Genomic DNA, 27278 nt, shown 5'->3' with positions numbered 1-27278 from the left:
ATTATTTTTTTTGTATTTTTCTTAAGTTGGAAACAGGGAGGCAGTCAGACAGACTCCTGCATGCGCCGGACGCGGGGATCCACCGGGCTCGCCCACCAGGGGGCGATGCTCTGTCCATCCGGGGCATCGCTCTGTTGCGACCAGAGCCATTCTAGCGCCTGAGGCAGAGGCCATGGAGCCATCCCCAGCGCCCCGGCTAACTTTGCTCCAATGGAGCCCAGGCTGCGGGAGGGGAAGAGAGAGACAGAGAGGAAGGAGAGGGGGAGGGGTGGAGAAGCAGATGGGCGTTTCTCCTGTGTGCCCTGGCCGGGAATCGAACCCGGGACTCCTGCACGCCAGGCCCACGCTCTACCACTGAGCAAACCGGCCAAGGCTGCTATTTTGTTTTTAATTCTTTTTTACTTCCCCAACAGTTGAAAGCAGCCCAGGAGGACAGAGGACCCTTGTTCAAAGTTGAGTGTTGTAAGACCTTTAATTTTTGCTTGAGACTGCCAGGGTCTGAACATTCATTTACTTGTTTGGGTGGGTGGTGGGACGTAGAACAGTGAAAGGTACTGGTGGACTACGGGCGACTGTATTTATTAAACAACAATCTAAAGCCTACGCCCTCGTGTCTGGTCAGCAGTATGCTTGGCAACACGTTGCTTTCTATTAAAACAATGAGCAGAATACAGCTTTTTGAGAGAATGGTGGTTTCTACATCAGTTCTCGGTTTGTATCTTCTCTCTGCTTAAGGCTTTTCCCCTCACAATCCTGGACGGCATTGGAATCCCTCAGGGCGCCCAGAAACGTACCTCTGTCTTTTAAAGCAGCCCCCTCCCACTCAGCCCCGGCGCTCAGGGTCGGACTACAACTCCCAGCAGTCTGCCGGTGACTGCGCGGGTCACGTGGGCGCCCGGAAACCCTGGCCGCAGCGCCGGGGGTGAGGTGGCGGCGGAGGCGGCCAGCGAGCAGCGGGGACTAGCGGGGTGAGCGGAGCGGCTGGTCGGGGAGCGGCGATTCCTCTGGGACTTGGGTGCGCGAACCAAGAAGGGGTCGCAGCCCGGCTTGGGACGGCAAGGTCGGGATCGCCGCACGGGGCTGGGTGGCGGGCCCGAGGGGCTTTCAGGATCCGGAGGGCGAGCGGGATGCGGAGGGTGGCGGCGGTGGGTGTGGCGCGTTGTGCCGGGCGGGCCGCCCTCTCCCTCCTCTCGCGGCCTGGTGCTCGCCCCGGCGCTGCGGGACCTGGAGAGCGGGGCCCGGGGAGGACAGGCGGCTGCAGCCTCCAGCCTGGCTCAGGAGGACCGGTTCCTTTTCGGGCAGGTTGGGGAAGGATGGGCAGCGGCCAGAGAAGGGTGCCCGGTTTTGTTTTCTGGGGTATCAGGGTCTCAGCCAGGGAATTGGATCAGATTGCTTATTCGTCATTTCCTCGGTATCCTTATTTGCAGAACGTGGTCTGTTTGTTCTCACTTTTGACAGAGGACAATGGGAGCGTGTCCTCGAGGCTTTAATAGATTGTGGGCGAGGTCCTGGCAACTTGTACCGAAATGTTTACAGAGAGAAGGCGGTGTTTCTGGGATGAGCAGAAATCTCATTTCTAATTGCCACTTCCGTTCTTCGGTGTCTTGGCACTTGAGTTATTTCTTTCCCATGTGTTAGCTGTGTCCTGTGTGCCCGGCTCTGTATTGGGAGCTCTGTAAATGATCTCATTCGATCTTTAAATGGGAAATCGAGGCTCACAGCATTTAATTAAGTGGAGGGTCTTGGATTCCAGCTCGAACTTTACAAAGCCTCTTTGTGGGCCACACCTGGCTTCACATGATATCATTCTTTTTTTTATTTTTTATTTGTCGATTTTAGAGAGAGAGAGAAAAGGAGAAAGAGAGAGAGGAACATCGATTTGTTCCTGTATGTGCCCTGACCGGGGATCGATCCGGTAACCTCCGTGCTTTGGGATGATGCTCTAAAACAGGGCTATCCGGCTAGGGCCACGTGACATCATTCTTATGTTTTTCTTTGATTTCCATCAGAAAATGACCTCGGGAACCCTCCTTTTGTAAAATTAAAAGTCAGTGCAGTGATCTGTTGCTCTCTACCTGTGAGGATCAAGCGTTTTGGGGAAGGTTTGATTCTGTCCCTGTTCATCAGTGACAATGAAATGAGTGCAAGTCCTTTTTGTCTGGGAGAGGGAGGGATTTCATCTTGAAGACTAGTTGCCTTTGGAATGTGTTCAAAATAGGTAGGAAGAATGTGGTTTGGGGCACCCTGGGGAAAGATGAGAGAGTTTTACAGATAAATGCTAGGTATTTTACATTTGTGGTAATGAAACCATCGGAGAAGAGAGGACAATTACAGGAAGACTTGAGTTTTGAATAAAAGGGTTTATGCGGTACAGGTTACCAGCTTCAAATGAGATAAAGTGGGATAAAAAGATACTTGTATAAGTGTCGGCGATTGAGGCTCTAAATTACAGCATAAACAATACTGTCGAAATAGGAAACTCAATCATCCATCTAATACTTTGTCACTTACCTCTTTATACTTTGAGTACACGTAATCTTTGTACTTTGCAAACATGAAACTGGTGTCTAGGGAGTAAAGTAATTGTCTATCAAATACCTTCTCATTTCAGTGGAGTGTGTAGGGGAACCACTGTTACTAATAAGGTACGTTGTTTTTTTCCCATTCTGGATTTATATCCCTAAGTTTAAGATGAGATATTTCTAATTACTGTGTTTTACCCAACTTTTGGGATATTTTATATTTTAATGTTTTCCTCATATACAGTATAACCTAAGGGCTAGCTAGGGTCAGGTCTGGGTTTTAATGTTCGCTTCATCTCTTGAGAGAAAGATACTATTTTCTAAAATCTGTTTTCTCATCTGTAAGATGTGAGAACTACATGGCAAGTACCCAGCACGCTGCTTGCACTTTAAAAGCATTTGGGGTTGGCCATCAGTCTCTTTTGCAGACTGGCATGAAATTTCTTGTGACCAGTTCACGGACTGGGGGTTGAAAATCACTGCTCTGGAAAATGACTTGAGGAAAAGCCAAGAAAAGGAAAGAGCAAGCCATTGGCGAAGAATCAGGAAAAAAGTGTTTCAGGCTGCTAAATGGCCCCTGCCAAGGCCCAAAGCAAGGAAGGGCCAGGTGGGTTCAGGGACAAGAAAGGGGTTGAGTGTGGGGAGATGAGAGGGAGCGTGGAGGCACGGTTGCAGGCAGGGGTGGGGCAAAGTGGGCAGAGAGTAGAAAGGGGAGGTGCCAGCACCTCATGGTGTATACTGGCAAAGGATTGGGACTGCCCAGATGTCCCATAGACTGTAATGTGGCTGCTCTGTAGGCGAGGATGTGGACAGACTCCCAGCCTCTGATAAATGCAGGGAAAAAATAGTACAGATTAGGGTGCGCCCTGTGTCATTTGAGTATGTGAGAGGGCAGTGCCCATAATGCATAGGATGCAAAAGAAACTGGTAACACAGTGATGAGAACAGGAAGGGAGATGTGACTGTATACCCTTTGGTGTCTTTTGAACTTTCTACCTTATGCCTATAAGACCTATTGAAAATTAATAATAATAATAAAAAATAAGCCCAATCTCTCCAGTCATTGCTCTGACAACCCCCTCTATCGTTAGGCTCTTTCTGCCAACCCCAGCTGTCAACCGTCCCGCCCCTTACCCTTCCTGCTTTACTACAGAGGACTGGCGTACAGGCTTTGAAGGTCATGGCAAAGGGCCATGTGTTTTTTTCTTTTTTTAATTTATTTATTTATTCATTTTAGAGAGAGGGGGGAGAGAGAGAGAGAGAAAGAGAGAGAAGGGGGAGGAGCAGGAAGCATCAACTCCCATATGTGCCTTGACCAGGCAAGCCAGGGATTTTTTGAACCGGCAACCTCAGTGCTTCCAGGTTGACGCTTTATCCACTGCGCCACCAAAGGTCAGGCGGGCCATGTGTTTTTATCTCAGGTTTGGAAAGCCGGCAGAGGAGTGACAGCAGAGGTGTGCCTTAGGATGTATTTCTGGTTAAAATGTGGAGAGTGATGGGTGGGGGATGGAAGTTTGGTGTAGAAATAGTGAAACCTTCTAGGAGGCTGTGTGGTAGGCTTGGTGGGAGATTGGATGGTTTATCTTGGTGGTGGCAGCAGGGGTGGAGAGGGAGGGAGGGATTTAGGTTGTACATAACAGGTTACAGCAGCGGTTCTCAACCTGTGGGTCGTGACCCCGGCGGGGGTTGAACGACCAAAACACAGGGGTCACCTAAAGCCATCGGAAACGGGGGTCGAACGACCAAAATACAGGGGTCGCCTAAAGCCATCGGAAACGGGGGTCGTGACCCACAGGTTGAGAACCGCTGGGTTACAGGGACTGGGTTTAGTAATGGATTACAGGTGCAGGATGAGAAAAGGAGAAACAGCATAAGGCCTGGTTACAGTGGGTGGCGGAGCAATGGTGACTCCATTTGTTAAGGTGAGGCAGCGGGGGAGAGTTGATGTGGAGGGAGGATGAAAAATTCTGTCCAGATGCAGGGGGGGATACCATGTGTGGGTTGGCTGTCCTGTCGGGAACCCGTGGACTGTCTGAGTCGGAGCGGCAGACTTGGGAGCCGCTGGCAGAAAGCTGTGGTACTAGATGAAGGAGGAGATGGAGAATGCGGAGGAGGTTGAAAGCCAGAGTAGGGAACAGCTGGCTGTCTTCGAGGTTGAGGAAGCACAATGATTAGGGAAGTGCCGACTTATTGGGCAGTGTTTCATGCCCTTTGAGGTTTGCGGTTTTGAATCTAAAAAGTGAAACTGGCCTCCCCTGTGATTTTTCTCTGGCAAAACTCAACTGCTTGGACTCAGGGACGGAGGGCAGAGGCAGGCAAGGGGCAGAAGTCCCACAGGGGAGACAGTTCAGATTCTAAGTTGGTAGAGAAGGGAATGAGGACGAGAGGAGGGTAATGGATAATGGAAAAAGTGGTGAGTGACCGAGTTGGTAGCCTTGCTGGGGTAAAGGGACTGTCGGAGTGTGGAGTATGAAAGAAGGCCGTTTTCTGGAAGGAAAGGGTGTTTGAACTAGTTTGGGGAGGCGATGATTACTGGTGATGACAGGGACCAAATGTTGAGTGTGGAGTGGGACTTTATTGTGGGATAGAGGAACAGTCAGTGGTGAAGAGGACAGGGCTGTGATAGATGCCCCCTGGGTGTGGCACTGAGATGCAGGTATGGTGTGGAGGAAGAGTGAGTCAGGAGCTCTGCGGAGACAGGGCAGTGATGACATCTGTCAGTGCCTTGGACAGTAAAGCCCAGGGCGTGAGTTTCAGAGGAGCTGGAGTTTTGCAAGGAGGAAAAGGGGGCGTGAGAAGAAAGATTGCTTCTCCTTGGGAGACCTCAGAGGAAGTGGGTTATCTGGGGGCAGCAGGAGTTCTCTGATATGATAAGACGTTTATTCACTGCTTATCTAGATTTCCAGAGATCGTGGTAGCAGGTTGGGGTGGGGTGAAGATGGGGCTAGCTGAGATGTGTGCTAGATTGGCTTCTTTTGCCAGTCTTTCCGCTTCCCATGCTGCAGTCTGTTTCTTCCATAGTCTTTTAAGTACAAGACAACGTTAAATTTTACTGTTTGGGTTGGAATGGACTCTGCACATCTATAGAGAGTGAAAATTTTAGACTGTTTTATATTGCAAGGCACTGTTTATAGGGGGAAGATTGCCTCCTCTCTGGACACGTTTCATGCAAAGCCATCTTTTATTCAGCATGGATGATACAGTGTATTCCATTTTGGAGAGTACCTTGTATGGGTGGTCCTCTAGAACCCAAAAGCAAGCTTTGTTTAAATCAGATGAGTGTGTGATTATGAACTTGCTTTGAAAAGTAAAACATGGATCACTGGAAGGATCTTATTATTAATAAGATTTTTCTTTTCCTTTTTTTAAGATAATTCTTGCCTGACCTATGGAGGCACCTGGATGAGGTGTCGACCTGGAATGCTGAGATCACGGGTTTGAAACTATGGGCTTGCTCAGTTAAGGCACATAGGAGAAGCAGCCTCTGTGAGTTGGTGCTCCCCCCATTTCTCTCTCTCTTTCCCTCTCCTGTCCTCCCCTCCCCTACCCGCTCCTCCCCCCCTCTCCCTCTGTCCTCTCTCTAAAAAAATCAATACGTAGCCCTGGCCAGACAGCTTGTTTGGATAGAGCATTGTCCCAAAGCACAGAGGATGCTGGTTTGATCATACAGGAATAGATTGATGTTTTGTCTCTCTCTCCCTTTCTCTTGCTAAAATTAATAAATAAAAATTAAAAAATTTTTTTTAAATCAATCAGTAAAATCTTTGCCTGAGCTCTGGTGGCACAGTGGATAAAGTGTCAACCTGGAATGCTGAAGTCATCAGTTCAAAACCCTGGGCTTGCCTGGTCAAGGCACATACAAGAAGCTAGAGTGAAGCAACTATGAGTTGATTCTTCTTGCTCCACTCCCCTCTCTGTAAAATCAATCAATCAAATCTTTTAAAAAAAAAGGTAATTCTTGTTCTCACATGATAATTGTATGTATATTCAATATCCATTGATTGAGAAAGTACTAAATGACTATTTACCTGTGAATTCGAAAACACCTAAATGAATTTTGGCTTTATTAAGCTATAAAAAGCATTTACACATACTTGAGAAATTTACACATTTGTTTAGTCTGTGTTTAGGGCAGGAAGGAAAATGGTCTTCAGAACGTAGGATGTGCTTGATGGATTCAGACTTGGCAAAAACCCTACATGCCTCCCAGGCCCCAGATTTCATAGATAATCAGAAATCACTTCTGTGATGTAGGGCATAGAAGTGCAAGGTGCTATTATTATTATTATTATTATTATTATTATTTTTTTTTTTTTCATTTTTCTGAAGCTGGAAACAGGGAGAGACAGTCAGACAGACTCCCGCATGCGCCCGACCGGGATCCACCCGGCACGCCCACCAGGGGCGGCGCTCTGCCCCCCAGGGGGCGATGCTCTGCCCATCCTGGGCGTCGCCATATTGCGACCAGAGCCACTCTAGCGCCTGAGGCAGAGGCCACAGAGCCATGCCCAGCGCCCGGGCCATCTTGGCTCCAATGGAGCCTTGGCTGCGGGAGGGGAAGAGAGAGACAGAGAGGAAAGCGCGGCGGAGGGGTGGAGAAGCAAATGGGCGCTTCTCCTATGTGCCCTGGCCGGGAATCGAACCCGGGTCCTCCGCACGCTAGGCCGACGCTCTACTGCTGAGCCAACCGGCCAGGGCAAGGTGCTATTATTATTAGTTGTCATAATTACATAGGACCAGATGTTATAATAGTATTTATTTTAAAAGCCATTCTGGGCCCTGGCCGGTTGGCTCAGCGGTAGAGCGTTGGCCTGGCGTGCGGGGGACCCGGGTTCAATTCCCGACCAGGGCACATAGGAGAAGCGCCCATTTGCTTCTCCACCCCCCCTTCCGGGGCGACGCATCACCCCCTGGTGGGTAGAGCGTCACCCCTGGTGGGCGTGCCGGGTGGATCCCAGTCGGGCGCATGCGGGAGTCTGACTGTCTCTCCCTGTTTCAAGCTTCAGAAAAATACAAAAAAAAAGTAATTCTGTCAGTAGCAAATGAATAACCATTTTCTCGATGTACATATTGAGCCTTTCTCCCCCATCACTGTAGCCAAGGAAAAGACAGATTTATTTAGAAACTAAGTCCAGATGGTCTCAAATAGCTTCTTAGTCATTAAAACTATTAATGTAGCCGTACAACCCTGAAATACACAACCCTTATTGCTGCAGTGACGTGATCCTAATCTGTTGGAGCGTACATTTTTAGAATTACTTTTCCTGCTAAATTATTGAATTCCATAACCTATTACCTTTCCTGTGTACTCAGTACAGTTATTTGAGATGTGACTATGTTCAAAGGGCTATGCTTTATTGAGAACAGTTAAAGCTCCCAGTTGTTTCTCCACTTAGATTGCATGTTTAATTTTGAGGATGGAGATAAATTTAGCTGCAACACAGCTCTACGGTTTGTAACTTCCTGGAATTACAGACAGGAAGTTTATTTGTCACATTTTGTAAATGGAATTGTATAGTCTTATTCAGTTAGTAACTTTGTTAATATTTTTCTGGGGGAATGATTAAATGCAATTAGCTACCTTCCTCTGACCTGGTATTAATCCTGGACAGATCAGTGGCTAAATGGTTAATTCCATGCATACCTTGTTTATTTTAGTCTCATAACTGTTAGAGGAGAGAGGCCATTTTACAGAAGATCATTTGGGATCCACATTGACTGACATGTCCAACGGCTCACAGCCAGTAAGTAAAACGTGATGTTTATGAAGAATGGGCTACATCTACCAAGCTGGGGCCAGTGAAAACAGAAGTATCACAGCAGTTATAGGGAGTGCAGCCTTTTTTCTTTTTTTTTTTTTGGTGACAGAGGGACAGATAAGGACACACAGACAGGAAGAGAGAGAGAGATGAGAAGCATCAATTCTTTGTTGCAGCTCCCTAGTTGTTCATTGATTGCTTTTTCATATGTGCCACTACAGCAGAGCAAGTGACCCTTTGCTCAAGCCAGTGACCTTGGGCTCAAGCCAGTAACCATAGGGTCATGTCTATGATCCCGTGCTCAAGCTGGATGAACCTGCGCCCAAGCTGGTGACCTTGGGGTTTCGAACCTTGTTCCTCTGCATCCTGGTCCAATGCTCTGTCCACTGCACCACTGCTTGGTCAGTCAGGAGCACAGCCTTGAAAGCAGAGCCCTGTCGATTTGCTGTTTTTTTAAAACTTTTTTTACAGATTTTTTATTTATTTTTTATTATTTTTTTTTTTTGTATTTTTCTGAAGCTGGAAACAGGGAGGCAGTCAGACAGACTCCCGCATGCGCCCGACCAGGATCCACCCGGCATGCCCACCAGGGGGCGATGCTCTGCCCATCTGGGGCGTAGCTCTGTTGCAACCAGAGCCACTCTAGCACCTGAGGCAGAGGCCACAGAGCCATCCTCAGCGCCCGGGCCAACTTTGCTCCAATGGAGCCTCAGCTGCGGGAGAGGAAGAGAGAGACAGAGAGGAAGGAGAGGGGGAGGGGTGGAGAAGCAGATGGGCACTTCTCCAGTGTGCCCTGGCCGGGAATCAAACCCGGGACTTCCACATGCCAGGCCGATGCTCTACCACTGAGCCTACTGGCCAGGGCCTATTCATTTTTTAGAGAGAGGAAACAGAGAGAGAGACAGAGAGAGAGAAGAGGGGAGGAGCAAAAATCATCAACTCCCAATGTGCCTTAACCAGGCAAGCCTGGGGTTTTGAACCAGCGACCTCAGCGTTCCAGGTCGATGCTTTTACCCATTGCACCACCGCAGGTCAGGCCGATTTGCTAATTTTAGTGTTGAGTTGTCTCCTACCTTGATTGTCGACATGTAAGTCATTTTGTTAGTTTAATTTTTCCTATTATGCAGATGAGTAATAGGGCTTTTACAGTGCTCTGGATATTCCTCTCTTGATAATAAAAGTAATATACACATTTATTGCAGAATTTTTAGGAAAGGATCTAGAAAATTAAAATTACCCTTAATCCTGCCTTGGCCAGATAGCTCGGATGGTTAAAGCTTTGTCTTGCACAGAGGCTGCAGAGGATACAGAGGTTACAGAGGTTACCGGTTTGATCCCTGGTCAGGGCACATACAGGAACAGACCTGATGTTCTTGTCTCTTTCTCATTCTCTCTCTCCCTTCCTCTCTCAATAAAATCAATCAATAAAATTTTTTAAAAATTACCCATAATCCTGCTACCTAAGGAAAACTAGTATATTCCTTTTTTTATTTTTTTATTTTTTACAGAGACAGAGAGTGAGTCAGAGAGAGGGATAGACAGGAACGGAGAGAGAAGAGAAGCATCAATCATTAGTTTTTCATTGCGCGTTGCAACACCTTAGTTGTTCATTGATTGTTTTCTCATATGTGCCTTGACCATGGGCCTTCAGCAGAGCAAGTAACCCCTTGCTGGAGCTAGCGATCTTGGGTTCAAGCTGGTGGGCTTTTTGCTCAAACCAGATGAGCCCGCGCTCAAGCTGGCGAGCTCGGGGTCTCGAACCTGGGTCCTCTGCATCCCAGTCTGACGCTCTATCCACTGCGCCACAGCCTGGTCAGGCAGTATATTCCTTTTTTATTTGTCAATAGTATGTAAACATAGAGTTGATTATACTTATTTTATGTTCTAGTTTTTTCATTTGACATTTTCTCGTTATTAAAACATTAGTTCGTTATGTTAAATGATGAAGTATTTGGCCTTATGGATATATCATAATTTATTTAATCGTTCCACCCTTATTGCATAGTTAGGTTGTTTTTGCAGACTCGTAAGTAGAGATGTCAAGTTTAGATGCTTACGTTAGGCTTCATTATTCTGGGCCGTCAGAGCGTGGATGCGGCCTTCAGAGAGGACCGTCTTTGGAAGGTTGGAGGGAGATCGGTGAGGAGCGGCCCTGCCTCCTTCCCCAAGTCCCTTACGACTGACACAAGTTTATTTCTGTAAAATGGAAATGCTCCTTTGACTCTCTGTGAAAACTAACTGTGTTTATTAGACCTGAATGCATCTTGTATTTCTTTAGGAATAGAACCCTGGAAATGACACTTTTGTGTGAAAGGCTCTGGTGACCTTGGCGATTGTCTTTCTGTAGTACCATACTAATTTCCCTTTCATCAGCATCACGTGTGATGTCAAAAACCATTGGACCTTGAGCTGCATTGGCCACAGCCTGTTATAACTCTGCAAACATTTTCTTGCCTTTATTAGCATTTCTTATATTCCTAGTGAGACTGGAACTTTTATTTGTTAAGTTTAATAGCCATTTCATTTCTTCTGAGTTACCTGTTTATTTCCTTTGTTCATTTTCCCTCTGTTAAAATTAGTGATTTCCTTATCAGGTTGTATGAGAATTCTGTCTGTTAGGATGTAATCGTTGGTCCAGGGTACCTTTTTTATTTATATATTTATTAAAAAAAAAGTCAGAATCAACTTTTATTTATTCATTTTAGAGAGGAGGGAGAGAGAGAAAGGAGGGGGAGCAGGAAGCATCAACTCCCCTCCTGTATGTGCCTTGACCAGACAAATGCAGGGTTTCGAACTGGTGACCTCAGCGTTCTAGATCAATGCTTTATCCACTGCGCCACCACAGGTCAGGCTGTTCCTTTTTTTATTTTAAAGAGCTAGCTAACCGCTATGAACATAACTACCCACCTGGTCTTCTGGTGTCAGCTAGCCCACGTGCTTTTTCTTTCCAGGCCTGGTTTTATGCTGAGTGGTTATAAACCTGAATAATTTCATTTTTTAATCATTTGCCCATTTGGAGTAATGTTAATAATGTGTTTTGCCTTTCCAGAAAGAAGAAATGGTGTAAATCATTCTTGTCGCAGGCTTGAAGGTCAGAGGCTGGAAGGGAGGTCGAGGAGAACATGGCCTGGCCAGATGGGTTTCAGAGAGGAGCTCTGCTGTCCCGCTTCAGCCACCATCACGTCGCTGTGTTCCTGCTCACCTTCTTCAGGTGAGGGGCGGCCACAGGTGTTCTGCTGCTTCTCTTTTCAGGGAGATACCAATTGCATGGCAAGTGCTTATTGTGGAGGAGGCTGGTTATTCCTCTTGTACCTTTTGGTAGCTCTGACAGAGTCGTTCTGGGGCTGTTTTGCCTATATTTGGCAATGTCTGAAGACATGTTTGGTTGTCATGCTAGTTGAATCTAGTGGGTAGAGACCAGGAATGCTGCCAAACATCCAACAATGCACAAGACAGCCCCACGCTAGAGAATTTGGGGGACCCAAAATAGCGAAGGTGTTGTGGTTGAGTAACCCAGATCTAATATAGAGCCCTTTATTTGTAAAAACCAGGAGCCTGAGAACAAAGGGTGTGCATATTCAGGGCCACCCTGTGCCCCTTGGAGCAGGAAACAGGGTGTGAGACCAAGTCATGCAGAACTTGGGTAACTCGTGTGCGGTCCCTGACTGGTCAGCCTGGCTAAAGAGACGTGTTGATGAGTCTGTGGCCCTCCCTAGTGGTCTGTTGATGGCATAAACTTAATGCTGTGACTCAGCTGCTTTGATTATTTCTTCTGAATAGATTTTCTTCTTTATTGAAGGTACCATAAATGGAGTAGATTGGTTTTTTTATGTTTTATTTTAAGGTAGAAAGTAGGAAGACAGTTCTCTATGTAAGAACTGATAGGGAGTTTTGGATGCTTGGTTTAGGGGATATCCATTTGTAAGGGGTGGGGGGAAGCTGCAGTACGAGGAAAAGTCAGGACCCAAAGAAAAAGCTTCCAAATGGCTAGGGCAGTGAGCAGCCAGTGTTTTCTAAAGACTTAAACTTTTTTTTACAAAACTGCAACCATAACTTAAAGCATATTGGGCTCAGCCACATCCCCATCTTCTTCTAGGTACAGGGATAAGTTATGAGTGCACATGGGGGCTCATATTGAAGACGACCAGTTAATTATTTATTCTGTTTGGCAGGGACTGTTTCAGTTGATAAAGCAGTTTGTAAAGCTGTATTTCCTTTCTCTTTTTTTGAAGAAAATTCTAAAATTGAGCAAAACAAATAGGAATATACCTGTGATATTATTGAATGCCATTTTCTTTGCTATTCATTCAGCTGAATTTTTCTCCTTTGTAGTTACTCATTGCTTCATGCATCCAGAAAAACATTTAGCAATGTTAAAGTCAGCATCTCTAAGCAGTGGACTCCAAGTGCTTTTAACAAATCGATTGAACCTGCAGAGGTAAGTAGACCAAAGGGCTGGGATGAATTTAAGACGGGAACCGTGCCCACCGCTGAATTCTTCCTAAGGTCTTCTGTTTTGTTCCATTCATTGGCTTAGGACTCTGAAATGACTTACTGTTTCCTATGGCATAAAATCCAGACTCTTCGGCCTGATTTCTTAGCTTGCCCTGGGTCAGCACCATTCTGACCAGCTTATTTCTTACCATTCTGGCAAGGTTACCAGTTCGATCCCCGGTCAGGGCAGATGCAGAAACAGATCAATGTTCCTGTCTCTCTCTCTTTCTCCCTTCTTCTCTCTCTAAAATCAATGAAATAAACATTAAAAAAAAAGCCCCTGTCCTCATGGAGCGGACATTCTAGTAGAGTACTCCTGAACAATTTTTCCATCACTTTAACTTATCAGGAGCTTTTGAAAGAAAGACGTTAAAAAGAGAGGGCTAGATTTCCGACTGATCTTGACTAGTGTCGTGTGCGCAGTGAGTACCTGTAAATGACCAGCTGACTCATCACAAACCTTCAGGATGGACTGGCCGTTGGGAGGTCCTGCTCCCTAACCTCCAGCTGGTACTGAATCTTTCTTTGTGGTTGTTGCAAGGTGACTGCCAAGCTTCTGTGTTAAAACTTGTAGGGAGAAGCGGCTGCTTGTTTTCTGAGGTGGACAATTACACTTCTTCCTTTCTCATTACTAGGAAGTTCTTTTGAAGTATTTCCATTGAGGTAAAAGTGTTTTGTTGTTTAGTTTGGAGCCGTGTATGCTGTCTGTTCCCACTGCACAATGGCCTGTTGAATAGCTGAAGAAAACCTGTCTCCCTGAGCTTTTCTTGTTTAGGGTAAAACATCCCTGTCTCCTTCCCTGCAGTTCAGTGACACTGAGCACTAAAGGAGGTATTTCAGGTAGAGTCTGACTGAGACACAGAACAGTAGCATTTGGTTTAAGCACTAGATTTCTGGTTGTACCACCGAAGGCTGCCTTTGGGTTTTCGGTAACTGGTTTGATGATTCACTAGGACTGACAGGACTCTACATAGAGTTGTCCTCAGAGCTGTGGTTTATTATGGAGAGAGGCTGCAGAGCAGAGTCAGCCAAGGGCGAAGCACAGCGTGAGGCCTGCAGGAAACCAGGCACAGGGCTCCAGAGTCCTTTCCCAGTCATCACACAGGATGTGCTTAATTCTTCCAGCACAGGTGTGACAGTAGCTGGAACGTGTCCTCCAGGGATGCCCATTAGAGGCTCAGTGCCCAGTTTTTATTGGGGCTCCTCCTGTAGCCACTCTGCCTGGCACATATGGAAATTCCATGCTCCCAGAAGGCAAGCAGGTGGTGAGCATAAACCCCATTGTTTGAACACGTAGGCACAGCGAGCCAGTCTTAGCAGGGGATCCTGGGAACCCTCTTGGGGTCCAAGTTTCCAGGTGCTAGGCAAGGGCCAGCCTTGCAGGTCCGTCTTTTGAAGGTTAGCAATCTCAGGCCAGCCATGTTAACTCTTTCCTGCCAGGAACCGTTACATTATTAGCGTGTTTTAACTTGCATTCATTTTTCTGCTTAGGTATTTATTTACTCTGCTGCTAAAATAGGTTTCACCGTTCTGGTGTGTTAGAACTATGCAGTAAGTGGTCTGGAAGGATTGGTTGTGTAGGAGTCAAATGCTGACTTAACCAGGAGCTGTGTACATGTGTGCCAGCCCTCGCACAGAGCAGTGCAGACTGTGCGTTCTTTCTTAGTCTCCCAGGTGCAGGGTGGTTTCCCTGACGCCTGCTGCTGGGGGTGCAGAGGCCGGGACAGCGTCCCCTGCCCTCCTGTGCTCGGGGCTTGGTAACGCCTTTGCCCTAGCTCCCCTCTGAGACCCCTGTCCAGGGTGGGAAGGCCCCATGGTATATGCAAAATGAGTCTGAACTCTAGAAAATACGTGGTTCAGATACATTATGAAACCCTTTTGAAATTCCCTAACTAGCATTCTCAAAATGTACTTAGTATAACTTGTGTTTTTATACGTAGCTATTTTAGGTACACAGTCTCTGTATCTTTAGAATTTATAATGAATCCACTGATGTGGACAAACTTTGGAAATATTAAATGAAAATAGCATGAAATCTATGTTTATAGATAATAAAGAGATAACGGTTAAATCTAATATTTGAGGACAACTTGCCTGAAAATTGTAAACAAAAATTTGTTCTATTCTATTAAATTAAAAAGTGGTAACCTGTCTACACAGTGCAGTCCTGCCCTGAGAATAGTACGAGAGAGTCCGAAGTCCTGTTCTGGAGAGGGGAGCGGGGTCCCAGTTCCCCTCCTCAGCCACCGCCTTGCTTCTTAGGGTCTCAGCTTAGACGGCGGCGAGCACCCTCCCCACCCCATCACAGGTCTCTGGAGGTCACCCTCTGCACACCAGGATGCTTGTTCGTGTTGGTAGTTCCCCCACCTCCGCGCACAGCCCTTACTCTGTGACAAACATCCTCACTGTGACCTTTCGAGTGCGCCCACAATTTCACGCTTCCAGGAAGTGTCCTGACATGTAGCAGTGTCGTGGCTTAGTGCAGCCCCTGCCCCTGCAGCACAGAAAGCCCGAGGTACACACGGCCGGTACCGTCACATGGTAATGCACAGGCTCGCAGGCCAGCTGAACCGCGGAGCGTTTCAGCCCCTTTGTCGATGACTTTCATTACAAGTATGGACTTGGACCAGTTCTGACCCGCTGGTATGACATCTTGACCGGAGCCGCGTTACTGACATAAACTTTCTTCACCAGGCTTTTTTCTGTTTTATCTTATTTTCTGAATCTTTTTTTTTTCTTTTTTAGTCCTACTTTGTTGTTTTAGTTTTTGGTTCTGTTCTGTTTGTGCTTGTTAAAGTGGGCAAGCAGAAGTGTATTTCAGCTGAATTCTGTCGTCGAGACAGAAGAAAGCTGTTTGCCATCTGTCAGTTCCTGGGAAAGCCACACCTGTGGGAGTTTGGGTGGCTTCTTGCAAGAATAAAGAAACCTTGAAACTTGCAGCAGCTATTTAAGGCCCTGGGTTTCTAGGTCACAAGGGTGTGTGCCCAACAGGACTTAATCCTGGGTCCTACTCAGTCCAGACAGCATCAGGATCGAAGATTGTGGTTAGAGGAAAAATGTGGCAAAATCACTAATTGGAGATATTTAGGGCCTGATTGGCATGCTGAATTACTGATTGAAATAGCTGTGTTAGCTGCTTTCTTATCGATCAGGAGAGCAGCATGTGATGTGCTGTTAAAATAAAACTCTAGTGCCATCAGCCACCCAGAAACGAGTTGCAATACATTAGAATAATACTTTGTATGTGCTCTTATAATTTGAGGTTTTACTTTCTTTTAAAGATATGTACCGGTGTGTGTGTGTGTGTGTGTATTCATTCTTTTTTTTTTTTTTTTTTTAATTTATTTTTTTACAGAGACAAAGAGAGAGTCAGCGAGAGGGATAGATAGGGACAAACAGACAGGAACGGAGAGAGATGAGAAGCATCCATCATTAGTTTTTCGTTGTGACACCTAAGCTATTCATTGATTGCATTCCCATATGTTCCTTGACCATGGGGCTACATCAGACTGAGTAACCCCTTGCTTGAGCCAGTGACCTTGGGTCCAAGCTGGAGAGCTTTGCTCAAACCAGATGAGCCCGTGCTCAAGCTGGTGACCTCAGAGTCTCGAACCTGGGTCCTCTGCATCCCAGTCCGATGCTCTATCCACTGTGCCACTGCCTGGTCAGGCTGTGTATTCATTCTTAATTGTGATTTTTTTTTTTACTATTCTTAAGTCAAAATCCCCCCCCCCTTTTTTTCTCCCTGAAGTTGGAAATGGGGAGGCAGTCAGACAGACTTCCGCATGCGCCTGACCGGGACCCTCTCCCCCCCCCCCCAGCATGCCCACCAGGGGGTGATGCTCTGCCCATCTGGGGCTTAGCTCTGTTGCAACCAGAGCCATTCTAGCGCCTGAGGCAGAGGCCACAGAGCCATCCTCAGCACCTGGACCAGCTTTGCTCCAATGGAGCCTTGGCTGCGGGAGGGGAAGAGAGAGACAGAGAGGAAGGAGAGGGGGAGGGGTGGAGAAGCAGATGGGTGCTTCTCCTGTGTGCCCTGGCCGGGAATTGAACCCAGGACTCCTGCACACCAGGCCGACGCTCGACCACTGAGCCAACTGCCCAGGGCAAAATTTCCCTTTTTAAAAAAATTTTAGTTAGAGGAGGGGAGTCAGAGACAAGACTCCCACATGAGCCATGACCGGGATCCACCTGGCATGCCCACTAGGGGGCAATGCTCTGCCCATCTGGGGCCCTTGCTCTTTTGCAACCTAGCCATTTTTTAGTGCCTGATGGCGGAGGCCATGGAACCATCCTTAGTGCCTGGGGCCAACTCGCTTCAGTTGAGCCATGGCTGTGGGAGGAGAGGAGAAGAGAGAGGTGGAGAGAGAAGTGAGAGGGGGAAAGGGTGGAGAAGCAGATGAGTGCTTCTCCTGTGTGCCCTGACTGGGAATCAAACCCAGGACATCTGGGCTGATGCTGTACCACTGAGCCAACCGTCCAGGGCCAAAATTTTTCTTCTTTAACAATACATCCCAGAAATCATTTAGTCTAACAGTTCTTGAACTTTTCGGTTATGTGGGTTTATATTTATAGATATGTACTGTTTTAGAAATTCAAACTGAGAAATTGAAAAAATACATTAATTTTTAAGTTATTTTCAAAACAACCCACAACATGTTAATATGAATGACATTTAATGAAAAACGACTTTTTCAAGACCAAAATATTCAGTTAATGAGGAGAGTAGCATTGATTGACACATTTTTGTAAATCTCTTCATGTGTGGCGGAATAGAAGACGGTGGGCTTTCCTGTCTGCTGCTGACTTCCGTCTCTTGCAACATGATCCTTTCAGGTCTCTGAGGAGAGTTTGGCTCCCACAGATCCATGTTGGAAAAGAGGGAAGTATTTTTCCAGCCTTTTCAATTAATTGTGGGTATTTGTTTTTGATACAATACCTGAATTTGGCAAGTGGCAGTTTCTTATAGGCAAGTGGCAGTTTCTTACAGGTTGCATGTGGAATCTGAAACTGTATTAATTAACTTTTTATAATCTTACATTAAGGCCTGACCAGGTGGTAGCACAGTGGATAGAGTGTTGGACTGGGATGCGGAGGACCCAGGTTCGAGACCCGGAGCTCGCCAGCTTGAGCGCGAGCTCATCTGGTTTGAGCAAAGCTCACCAGCTTGGACCCAAGGTTGCTGGCTTGAGCAGGAGGTCACTCTGTCTGCTGTAGCCCCACAGTCAAGGCACATATGAGAAAGCAATCAATGAACAACTAATGTGTCACAACAAAAAACTAATGATTGATGCTTCTCATCTCTCTCCGTTCTTATCTGTCTGTCCCTATCTCTCTCTCTCTCTGTAAAAAAAAAATAAAAATAAATAAATAAAATGATAATCTTACATTAAGATCCATTTGTCTACCTTGTACCCTGAATGAATCGTGAAGTGACAGGCTGGTTTCATTTTTGTTTTGAGGAAATGTCTGCCAGATACTCAGATCTGCTGCATGCTCAGAACTGGGCCCTGTGTCTGTCAGTCTTTCTCTCAAGTCAAACTGACGTCCCCCCTTGCAGCTCCCACAGTTGGCCAAGCCTTTTCCCCAGGACAACCATCTCAGGCTGGTCTGTAGGACGCTATGTGTAGATTTTCACTTCTGTCACCCAGGATAGAACAAAGTGCTCAGGAGTCAGATTTAATACAGTCAGTAGTTTTTACTGCTTTACCAAGGACATTCATAAGTGAAACTGAGTGTGGCAATACAGGATACAGTGATTAATGTAATACAGCTTGGCTCGTGCCATGACACAGCGGTCTGACCCACCACAGCTTTTGTACCAGCAATGGAAAAATTAAAGGGAAAAAGAAAACTTTTTAGTACAATTGTCCCCCCTTGTCCCCAGCAGATATGTTCCAAGACCCCAGTGGAGGTATGAAAAGATGGACAGTACCAAGCCCTGTGTACTATACGCTTTTTCCTATACGAGCATACCTCTAAAAAGCTTAAGTTATAAATTAGGCACGCTAGGAGATTAACAACAACTAGTTGTAAAACAGAACATACAGCAATATATTGTAATAAAAGCTATGTGAATATGGGCTCAGGTGCTTTCTCCTCTAAATACTGTATATTTTGGACCTCAGTTGACCTCAAGTAACTGAAACTGGAAAGTAAAACAGTGGATAAGGGTGGGGCTGCTGTACCACGCAGATGGCGTTGACTTCGCCTGTGTTCCCAGCCCTGAAAACCGCCTCACCCTTTCAGCATCAGCGGGTTTCTGTGGGAGCGGGCCGAACGGTGTGTGCAGGTGCTCTGGGGAACAGAGCATGGATAGGTACCAGCAGGACTGACACATTCTTGTTGTTGCTGCAGATCTGGAGCCGCAACCACTTGTTCCCCAGTGCGGAGGAAGCCACGCTCTTCCTGGGAACACTGGACACCATCTTTCTCTTCTCCTATGCCGTGGTAAGTGGCAGCCTCACAGGGCTTCTGAAAAACAATGTCAGAGGAAGTGACACCAGAGTCCATGAGGTCCGTCAGACATTTTGAATTTGCTGACCTAGGAGCACTCAGCATTGGCTGACATTTCTATTTTGTATTATTCTTTTTTTTTTTTTGTATTTTTCTGAAGCTGGAAATGGGGAGGCAGTCAGACAGACTCCCGCATGCACCCAACTGGGATCCACCCGGCACACCCACCAGGGGCCGATGCTCGCTCATCTGGGGCGTTGCTCTGTTGCAACCAGAGCCACTCTAGCACCTGAGGCAGAGGCCACAGAGCCATACTCAGCGCCCGGGCCAACTTTGCTCCAATGGAGCCTTGGCTGTGGAAGGGGAAGAGAGAGACAGAGAGGAAGGAGAGGAGGAGGGGTGGAGAAGCAGATGGGCGCCTCTCCTGTGTGCCCTGGCTGGGAATCGAACCCGGGACTTCCGCACGCCAGGCCGACGCTCTACCACTGAGCCAACCGGCCAGGGCTGTATTATTTTAAAAAAAAAATTTATTTTTATTTTTTTATTTATTCATTTTTAGAGAGGAGAGAGAGAGAGAGGAGGAGCAGGAAGCATCAACTCCCATATATGCCTTGACCAGACAAGTATAGGGTTTTGAACCAGCAACCTGTGTTCCCAGGTCGATGCTTTATCCACTGTGCCACCAGAGGTCAGGCTGTATCCTTTCATCCATCCATTTTTTTTTTCCAGAGACAGACTGAGAGTCAGAGAGAGGGATAGATAGAGACAGACAGACAGGAACAAAGAGAGATGACAAGCATCAATCATCAGTTTTTCGTTGCGACACCTTAGTTGTTCATTGATTGCTTTCTCATATGTGTCTTGACCATGGGCCTTCAGCAGACCAAGTAACCCCTTGCTCAAGCCAGTGACCTTGGGTCCAAGCTGGCGAGCCTTGCTCAAATCAGATGAGCCCGTGCTCAAGCTGGCGACCTCGAGGTCTTGAACCTGTGTCCTCCGCATCCCAGTTCAATGCTCTATCTACTGCGCCACCGCCTGGTCAGGCTCATCCATTCATTCTTTCGACAAATAGTATTGAGCTCCTAGCATGGGCCAGGCACTTTTCCCATCAGTGAGATCACCAGTGGGCAACACAGGAAAAATTCCTGCCATTATAAAGCTTGTATTCTTGGAGTGGAAGCTGACAGAGAAACAGTGAAAATTGTATAAACAAGTAAATTATAAAGTATGTTTAAAAGTGGTAAGTGCTGTGGAGGAAAGTAAGTTGGGACAGGGACTAGCTAGCTCTGGTGGGGGGTGTCATTTAAATAGGGTGCCCGGGAAAACCTCACAAGGAAGTGGGTGTTTGAACTGAGCCCCGCTGTGGGCAAGTGAGGTCGGTGTATCTAGACGTACAGGTGGAGGTAAAGATTTCAGAGTCCTCTTGAAGGTGATTTTTAAAGTTATGAGACTGGCCTGACCTGCAGTGGCGCAGTGGGTAAAAACATCGGCCTGGTACACTGAGGTCGCCGGTTCGAAACCCTGGGCTTCCCTGGTCAAGGCACATATGGGAGTTGATGCTTTCTGGTCCTCCCTCCCTTCTCTGTCTGTCTGTCTGTCTGTCTCTCCCTCCCCCCTCCTCCCGTCTCCTCTCTCTAAAATGAATAAATAAAATCTATAAATAAAAATAATTAAAAAAATTATGAGACTGGGTGAGGTCATCAAGAGAGCTGGTGAGGACAAAGAGGAGGTGTGCAGACTGGGCTGGGGTTTTCCTGTGTGTAGAGGTAGGGAAGAGCAGTGGGCAGGGGGCTGGACGGAGCAAGGGGAGCGGAGCCCCAGGAGAGGGCGGAGTCCCGACAACTAGTGGGATGGCGGAGCTGCCACCCTCTGAGGTTGTTTTCTTTGACCAGGCAGCCAATGTCGCTTGTGGGGACCAGGAGCAGTGGCTCCCGGGCACAGTGGGAACAGGCTGCCTTGTCCCCCAGCATCTGTGTCCTGCCCTGTAACTATGGCCAGTGATAAGCTTGAAAGTGCAGGTGATGTGAAACACTGGGTGAATCCGAGCCGTCTCAGAATGTTTATTTGGGTAATTATTGAAGTATCTTCTCTATAAGGAAGTAAGTTACAGGTTGGAACAGGCCTTAGATCCTGTAGCCCAGCTCCTCCCCCCAGGTGATTTGGGTACAAGGTCCCAGCATGTGGCCATTCAGCCCAGAGTCTTGGGCACTCCCAGCGGGGCTGCTCTTTGAGCCTTTTGTGAGGTATTTTAAGAAGCAGCAGGAGTCAAGTGGAAAAACCAGTTCTACCACGCCAGCTAGCAGTGTTAAACTTGGGTTCACACTTTTAACCTTTTTGTTATTAATTTCCTCATGTATAGAGTTGTGATGCTAATACCTGCCCACAGGGTCACATAGGGTTGGGGGTAAAAAGTCAGTGGTGGTGTGGTTCTTTCTGCTGAGCTGTGCGTTTCTCTGTAGCTTCCAGGTGCTGGGCAGGCGGTTGGAGCGGCACAGAGTAAATTGATTCCCTAGTCTGAAACATACCTGGGCCATTTCCTTCACCCTTTTGTTGTGTGTGGTGTAGGACTGTGTGGACGGCAGCTTTAGAGCAGAGATCTTCAGTGCTTGCAGGCTTGTCGATAATGACAGAGAAACATTTATTATGACGTTTATCATTTAGATTGTAATATAGTCAATTTATTAGGAACACTTGTATCACAAGTTATGTTTTTAGGAAGGACTTCTGTACATTTTACATATTTATGGAAGAAAGCAGACTATTTAGTCTGCTTGCTGCCATGATCTGAGCTTTTTTACTTTGTATTTATTTTTTTGTGACAGAGATGGAGAGAGTCAGAGAGAGGAACAGATAGGGACAGACAGGAAGGGAGAGAGATGAGAAGCATCAATTCTTTGTTGCGGTACCTTAGTTGTTCATTGATTGCTTTCTCATACGTGCCTTGACAGGGTAGGGGGATGGGGGGTGGGGGGACTACAGCAGACTGAGTGAACCTTGCTTGAGCCAGTGACCTCAAGCTGGTGAGCCTTGCTCAAACCAGATGAGCCTGTGCTCAAGCTGGCAACCTCGAGGTCTCGAACCTGGGTTCTCTGCATCCTAGTCCGATGCTCTATCCACTGTGCCACTGCCTGATCAGGATGATCTGAGCATTTAAAAAAATTTTTATTTTATTGGTTTTAGAGAGAGAGGAAGGGAGAGAGGGAGAGAGACAGAAACATCGATCTGCTCCTGTATGTGCCCTGCCTGGGGATTGAACCTGCAACCTTGACATATTGGGATGATGCTCTAACCAACCGAGCTATTCGATCAGGGCTGAGCTGAGCATTTTAATTCCTGCTAGTCCATGAGAGCAGAAGGCAGAACACCTGTACCTGCGGTCAGCTGATTGTTGCCTCTGCCTTCCCCCCTTGCGTTGTGGCGTCATGAAACGCAGGGGTCAGACTGATCAGGCAGAAGCCTGTCCTATAGAACACGCTGGAGTGCAGCCTAATTCAGCATGCGGATGGCAAAGAGGGATCCTTTTCTAGATAACTAGAAAATGAAATGTATTTGTGTCCTTGTTTTACTGGAATAAGTCTTTATGTTTTCTTCCCTATCTCCTTTTAGGCAGTTAGGGGATCAACTAGAACATAACTTTGCATTGACGTAGGATGTCTGTGTGCGTGAAGTGTGCAGAAGCCCAGTTTCATGGAACATTTATGAGACGGGTAGAGACAGCTGTCTTGGCATGAGGCTGAGGTTCAGTTTTAGGTGGTGCCAGTGCACTGCTTGCCCATTTGTTCTGCAGGCCTCCTTTCTCGGGCTGTGCTGTTTTTCAGGGCTGTAAAATAAAATGCTTTGTTTCCAGGGCCTCTTCATCAGCGGTATTGTCGGGGACCGGCTCAACTTACGATGCGTCCTGTCCTTTGGCATGTGCTCTTCTGCATTAGTGGTAAGTTTGGAAGCTCTAAAAAATTGATGATGATGATTATCATCAGGTGTTTCAGAATCCCAGCAATCCCTCTACTTCTGTATGTAGAAAAGTCAAATTAATCTCTGGTTCTTGAATCCCTGGCCTGCCTTTTCAGTTAGGGGAGTCTCTTAAAAGTGTCATTTGGATCATGCTCCTTCCTTGACTCTCAGTCACCAACAAGGTCAGAGTGAACAGCATGGGGTTCCGTGCTCTCCAGAACCAGGTCCCAGCCGCCTTTACAAACACATCCCATGGCACGAACACGTCCAGTCCTTGCTGCTCTCCCTGCCTCTCACGGCCCTCTCTCCAGCTCTCCAAAGTCTGCCTCCCTCAACGTCTTCTTCAAGTCACCGGCCATGACATTCTCTCATAGAGCCTTCCTTCACTGACACCCCTCCCAGAGTCACCGTCCCCCTTCCGCACTCCCACGCCTGCATGTCTTTGAAGGCATGAATGTTGTCTGCTGCTTGGCCTGCATGCGTCGGCACCAGCCTTGCTCTCCCCGGGAGGCTGGAGCACAGTGTTTCAACACTGAGACAGCAGCCGGGTGTCCGCCCATCCCCTGCAGTCCCCTAGCTGTGGTCTCTGCTCCAGCTTCCCCAGCCGTGCCCAGCCCCTGGGGCTGTGGTGAGGGTTTGGTGAGGTTTGTGTGAGGCGCTTGGAGCAGTGCCTGGCACAGTATAGGGGCCACGTCCAGGTCTGAGTCAGCTCTACTTGTTTACAGGGGTTGGGCGAGAAATTTTTCTGTTGATGGAATGAAGGCATGGAGTTTAGTAGACTCTATTATTAGTTTTCAATGTCTGCCATTTGTATATAGGGAAAAGTGTTTTCTTTGACATTTTAGAGATTGAACTATTTTATTCACAAGCTGCTCACCCACATGTATGTACATTCAATTTCAAAACCTGCTTTATTTATATACTTAATTTTAAAATTTATTGATCTTAAAGAGCGAGAAAGGGAGAGAGAGACAGAAACACTGATTTGATCCTGTATGTACCCTGATGAAGGATTGAACCTGCAACCTTTGCATATCGGGACGATGCTCTAACTAACCAAGCTATTGGGCCGGGGCTCAAAACCTGTTTTTAAAACATACTTTGAAAAGATTTTTTTTGGAAAAATTAATGTACGTAAACTTTCTAGGGTAGAGTTCTGAATTTGACGAGCGAGTATAGTCATGTAACCGCCACGTCTCCTTCCCCTAGGGCCCGGCGACCACTGGCCATTTCTGTGCTGATTGTTTTGCTCAGTTCACTGTGTCATATAACTGGAATCTTACAGTACTATATGTACCCATGCCAATATTCCCAAAGAGTCTTTAACTACAAATGAATGCCTACTCGAGAAAAATCCCTTTAGAAGAGTAGTCACGTGTGTGCTACCGAATCATTGAGCCCACAAATCTCTGATTCACCCAGTAGTGGTAATAACAGTATAGCTGGCACTTCCCAGTTCCCACGATGTACCTGGCCTGGCTCGAACTTGACTTACCCACCTGAACTCAGTCCCCATAACAGTCCTCCACAAGCAAGGGCCCGAGGAAGAGGAAACGGAAATGAGGGTGACCCTTGAACAACATGGGTTTACACCGCCGGGTCCACTTACATGGGGACTGTTTTCAGTAGATGCTATAAATATATTTTCTCTTAAGCTTTTCGTAATAACATTTTCTTTTCTCTAGCTTACTTTATTGTAAGAATACAACATATAATACATAAACATACAAAGTATCATTGGTAAGGCTTCCATTCAGTGGGCTATTGGAAGTTAAGTTTAGAGAATTGAAAAGTCATGTGGGTTTTTGACTGCTTGGGGGTCAGCACCTCTAGCCTCCATGTCATTCAGGGGTCAACTATAGATATAAAAAAAGGTCAAGGAGTTGGAGACTTTGTTGGAGGGATGATCGCTATGAATTTTATGCTGTCTGACCTCTGTGCCTGTTTGGTTGGTGGCGGATTGGTGGCTGTCTCACTCACCCCGTGCTGCTTGGAGCAGGCACATCGCAAGGTCAGCCCATGTCGCATAGGTCTGGACCCTGAATATCCCCTCCCTGTAGTCTCTTCCCGCAGAGATGTATGTGTGCTGGGCAGTGAGCGTCCCCCAGGGTCTGTGTGGATGTCATATGTCCCTCTCTCTCCCTTCTCGAAGGTGTTTGTCTTTGGCACTGTCACGGAGTGGCTGCACTTCTACAACAAGTGGCTGTACTGCGGTCTGTGGATTGTGAACGGCCTGCTACAGTCCACCGGCTGGCCCTGCGTGGTTGCCGTCATGGGCAACTGGTTCGGGAAAGCTGGGTATGCGCATCCCTCCTCTTCTGCTTTTCTTTTTAAGTGGTTGTAGTATCGGGTTATCCAGACTTGTCTGTCAGTGGACTCGAGCCCTTGACACGACCACGTCCTCCTTTCGTTAAAGAAAGTTAGGCTGGTTCAGGGAGAGGTTTCACACCAGAGTACACTGGGAGTGGTGTGGGCTCGTCGCTTTGACAGCGTGCTCTGGCCGCAGGCTGGTTCTGGGTCAGGTTCTGAGTGCGCCTAAGGCAGCACGCCCCAGGTTTTATCTTCCCCTTTCGAGAGCAGGCACCTCATGTGCCATCCCATCCTGTATCTTCCTGTGGGGTTGGCCTTCCTCTCCCTTTTGAGATTTGGTGGCCTTTTTTAGCCTTCTTCTATTAAGATAAGGAAACTGAGGCCAAAAGTGACCCATAGGGCTTGCCGTAAGTCACCTAACAAAGGCTCCAATGAGATGCAGGTGAGAATGCCAAACTTTGGGGTGTTTCCCCCTAAACCTTTAAGTCATTATTCGATTGTGTTTTGAGTTGTGGTGTGGGCCGAGATGTGAGGACGGGCACCTGCTAGAGAATCTATAGGCCACCGGGAGGAATAGCCATACTGAATTTACAGGATGAAATAAGCCGAGATACCCAAAGAATTGGCTTTGTTGTTTATTATTATTTGCGATCCTCCAATTTTAGGAATATTATTACATTGAATTTCTATCATTTCTCGTAGGCAAATATCTGTGTGTTGTGAGATGCACATTTATTTTATCTATGGCTCTGTCTTTTTTGTTTGTTTGCACTTTTACACCGGGCTGCGTCCGCACCACTGTCCCCCCAGCACAGGGGCGGGGCATGCTCTGACCAGCTCTGCTCGGGGTCCTGCTCCGGGTTTCACAGTGGCTGGCAGTGATGCTGGCTGACTGTTGATCTGTGACATTCAGAGAGTTCGTGTATAAAATGTCTGTGGTCAGAGGAAGCTACCCCTCTCCAGCACACTCCGGAGTAGACTTCAGTGTGCTGGCCATTTCTCCTTTGCTGTGCCTGTGGCACCTCTGGTGTGACAGAGTGGGTGTTCAGAGGCACTGTCCCCTGTCATACTCTCATTTTCTTCTGGAGTGGGTGATGCTGACGTGCTGCTTATTTTTAAGATTTAAGGTAATTTTTTCCACTCATGATTCTTGAAAATTGTACAAAAGTGACTCGTTTATTGTGGACAAACTAGATAATATAAATGAGCAAAGAGAAATGCAGCACCACCGGAAATCTATCGCTAAAAGGAAATTACTTTGACATGGATCATTTTGAGATTATTTTTATAGGTTTTTAGAAATTGGGTGACACTGGGTATTTAATGGCAGTGACTGGGCAGGCTGACCACTTTCTTATTTCTGTGGGTCAGTTCCAATGAGAGAAGAATTCAAGAAAGCCATAAGTAACACCAATGACTGAAATTCCCTATGAACTGTTGAGAGGTGACTTCCTGTTAACGTGACAATAAACCACAAAGTGCCATTAGGATGGTGACAACTCAAACCATAGTTATTTCAGCCAGTTTCTTGTAAGAGCATGTCTTTGTCTAGCGAGTGTTCTTGAGAGCCTGGCCTTCTGACTCTCCTCCAGAACCCTCTGGACAGATCTTACATAATTTAGAGGAACGGGGTGTTTCAGCAGTGGGGATTAGAGATGAGCTTGTTCAAATCATTTGTTTTCCAGGTGAAAGAAGTTGGGCTCTGGGGCATGCACTGATTCACTGAGGACAGTGCCCTCAAAAGGTTGTGACCTTGGATGAGCCAGTCCCCTCCCTCTGGTTGCTA

General features: G+C 46.9%; 1 protein-coding gene across 9 annotated transcripts in view; it reads left to right on the top strand.

Moving 5' to 3' along the window:
- Window positions 1–896: 896 nt before the first annotated feature.
- The window catches only part of SLC37A3 (solute carrier family 37 member 3), a 42602-nt gene continuing 16220 nt past the window's right edge, over window positions 897–27278 (top strand). For 2 of the 9 annotated variants that reach the window (XM_066262449.1, XM_066262441.1), the window contains exons 1-8: window positions 897–968; window positions 5893–6008; window positions 8181–8266; window positions 11331–11492; window positions 12614–12719; window positions 19133–19225; window positions 23079–23162; window positions 25335–25480. In XM_066262449.1, coding sequence (XP_066118546.1) covers window positions 11404–11492; window positions 12614–12719; window positions 19133–19225; window positions 23079–23162; window positions 25335–25480 — 518 coding nt within the window. In that variant the 5' untranslated portion in view covers window positions 897–968; window positions 5893–6008; window positions 8181–8266; window positions 11331–11403. Of the gene's footprint in view, window positions 1061–2626; window positions 2646–2886; window positions 3130–5892; window positions 6009–8180; window positions 8267–11330; window positions 11493–12613; window positions 12720–19132; window positions 19226–23078; window positions 23163–25334; window positions 25481–27278 lie in introns of those variants that run through there. The other 7 variants (XM_066262444.1, XM_066262445.1, XM_066262443.1 and 4 more) reach the window with 7 other exon arrangements.

The sequence above is a fragment of the Saccopteryx bilineata genome, chromosome 2 (genome assembly GCF_036850765.1).
Source record: "Saccopteryx bilineata isolate mSacBil1 chromosome 2, mSacBil1_pri_phased_curated, whole genome shotgun sequence".
NCBI classification, from domain to species: Eukaryota; Metazoa; Chordata; class Mammalia; order Chiroptera; family Emballonuridae; genus Saccopteryx; species Saccopteryx bilineata.
This window is presented reverse-complemented; position numbering and strand designations above follow the sequence as displayed.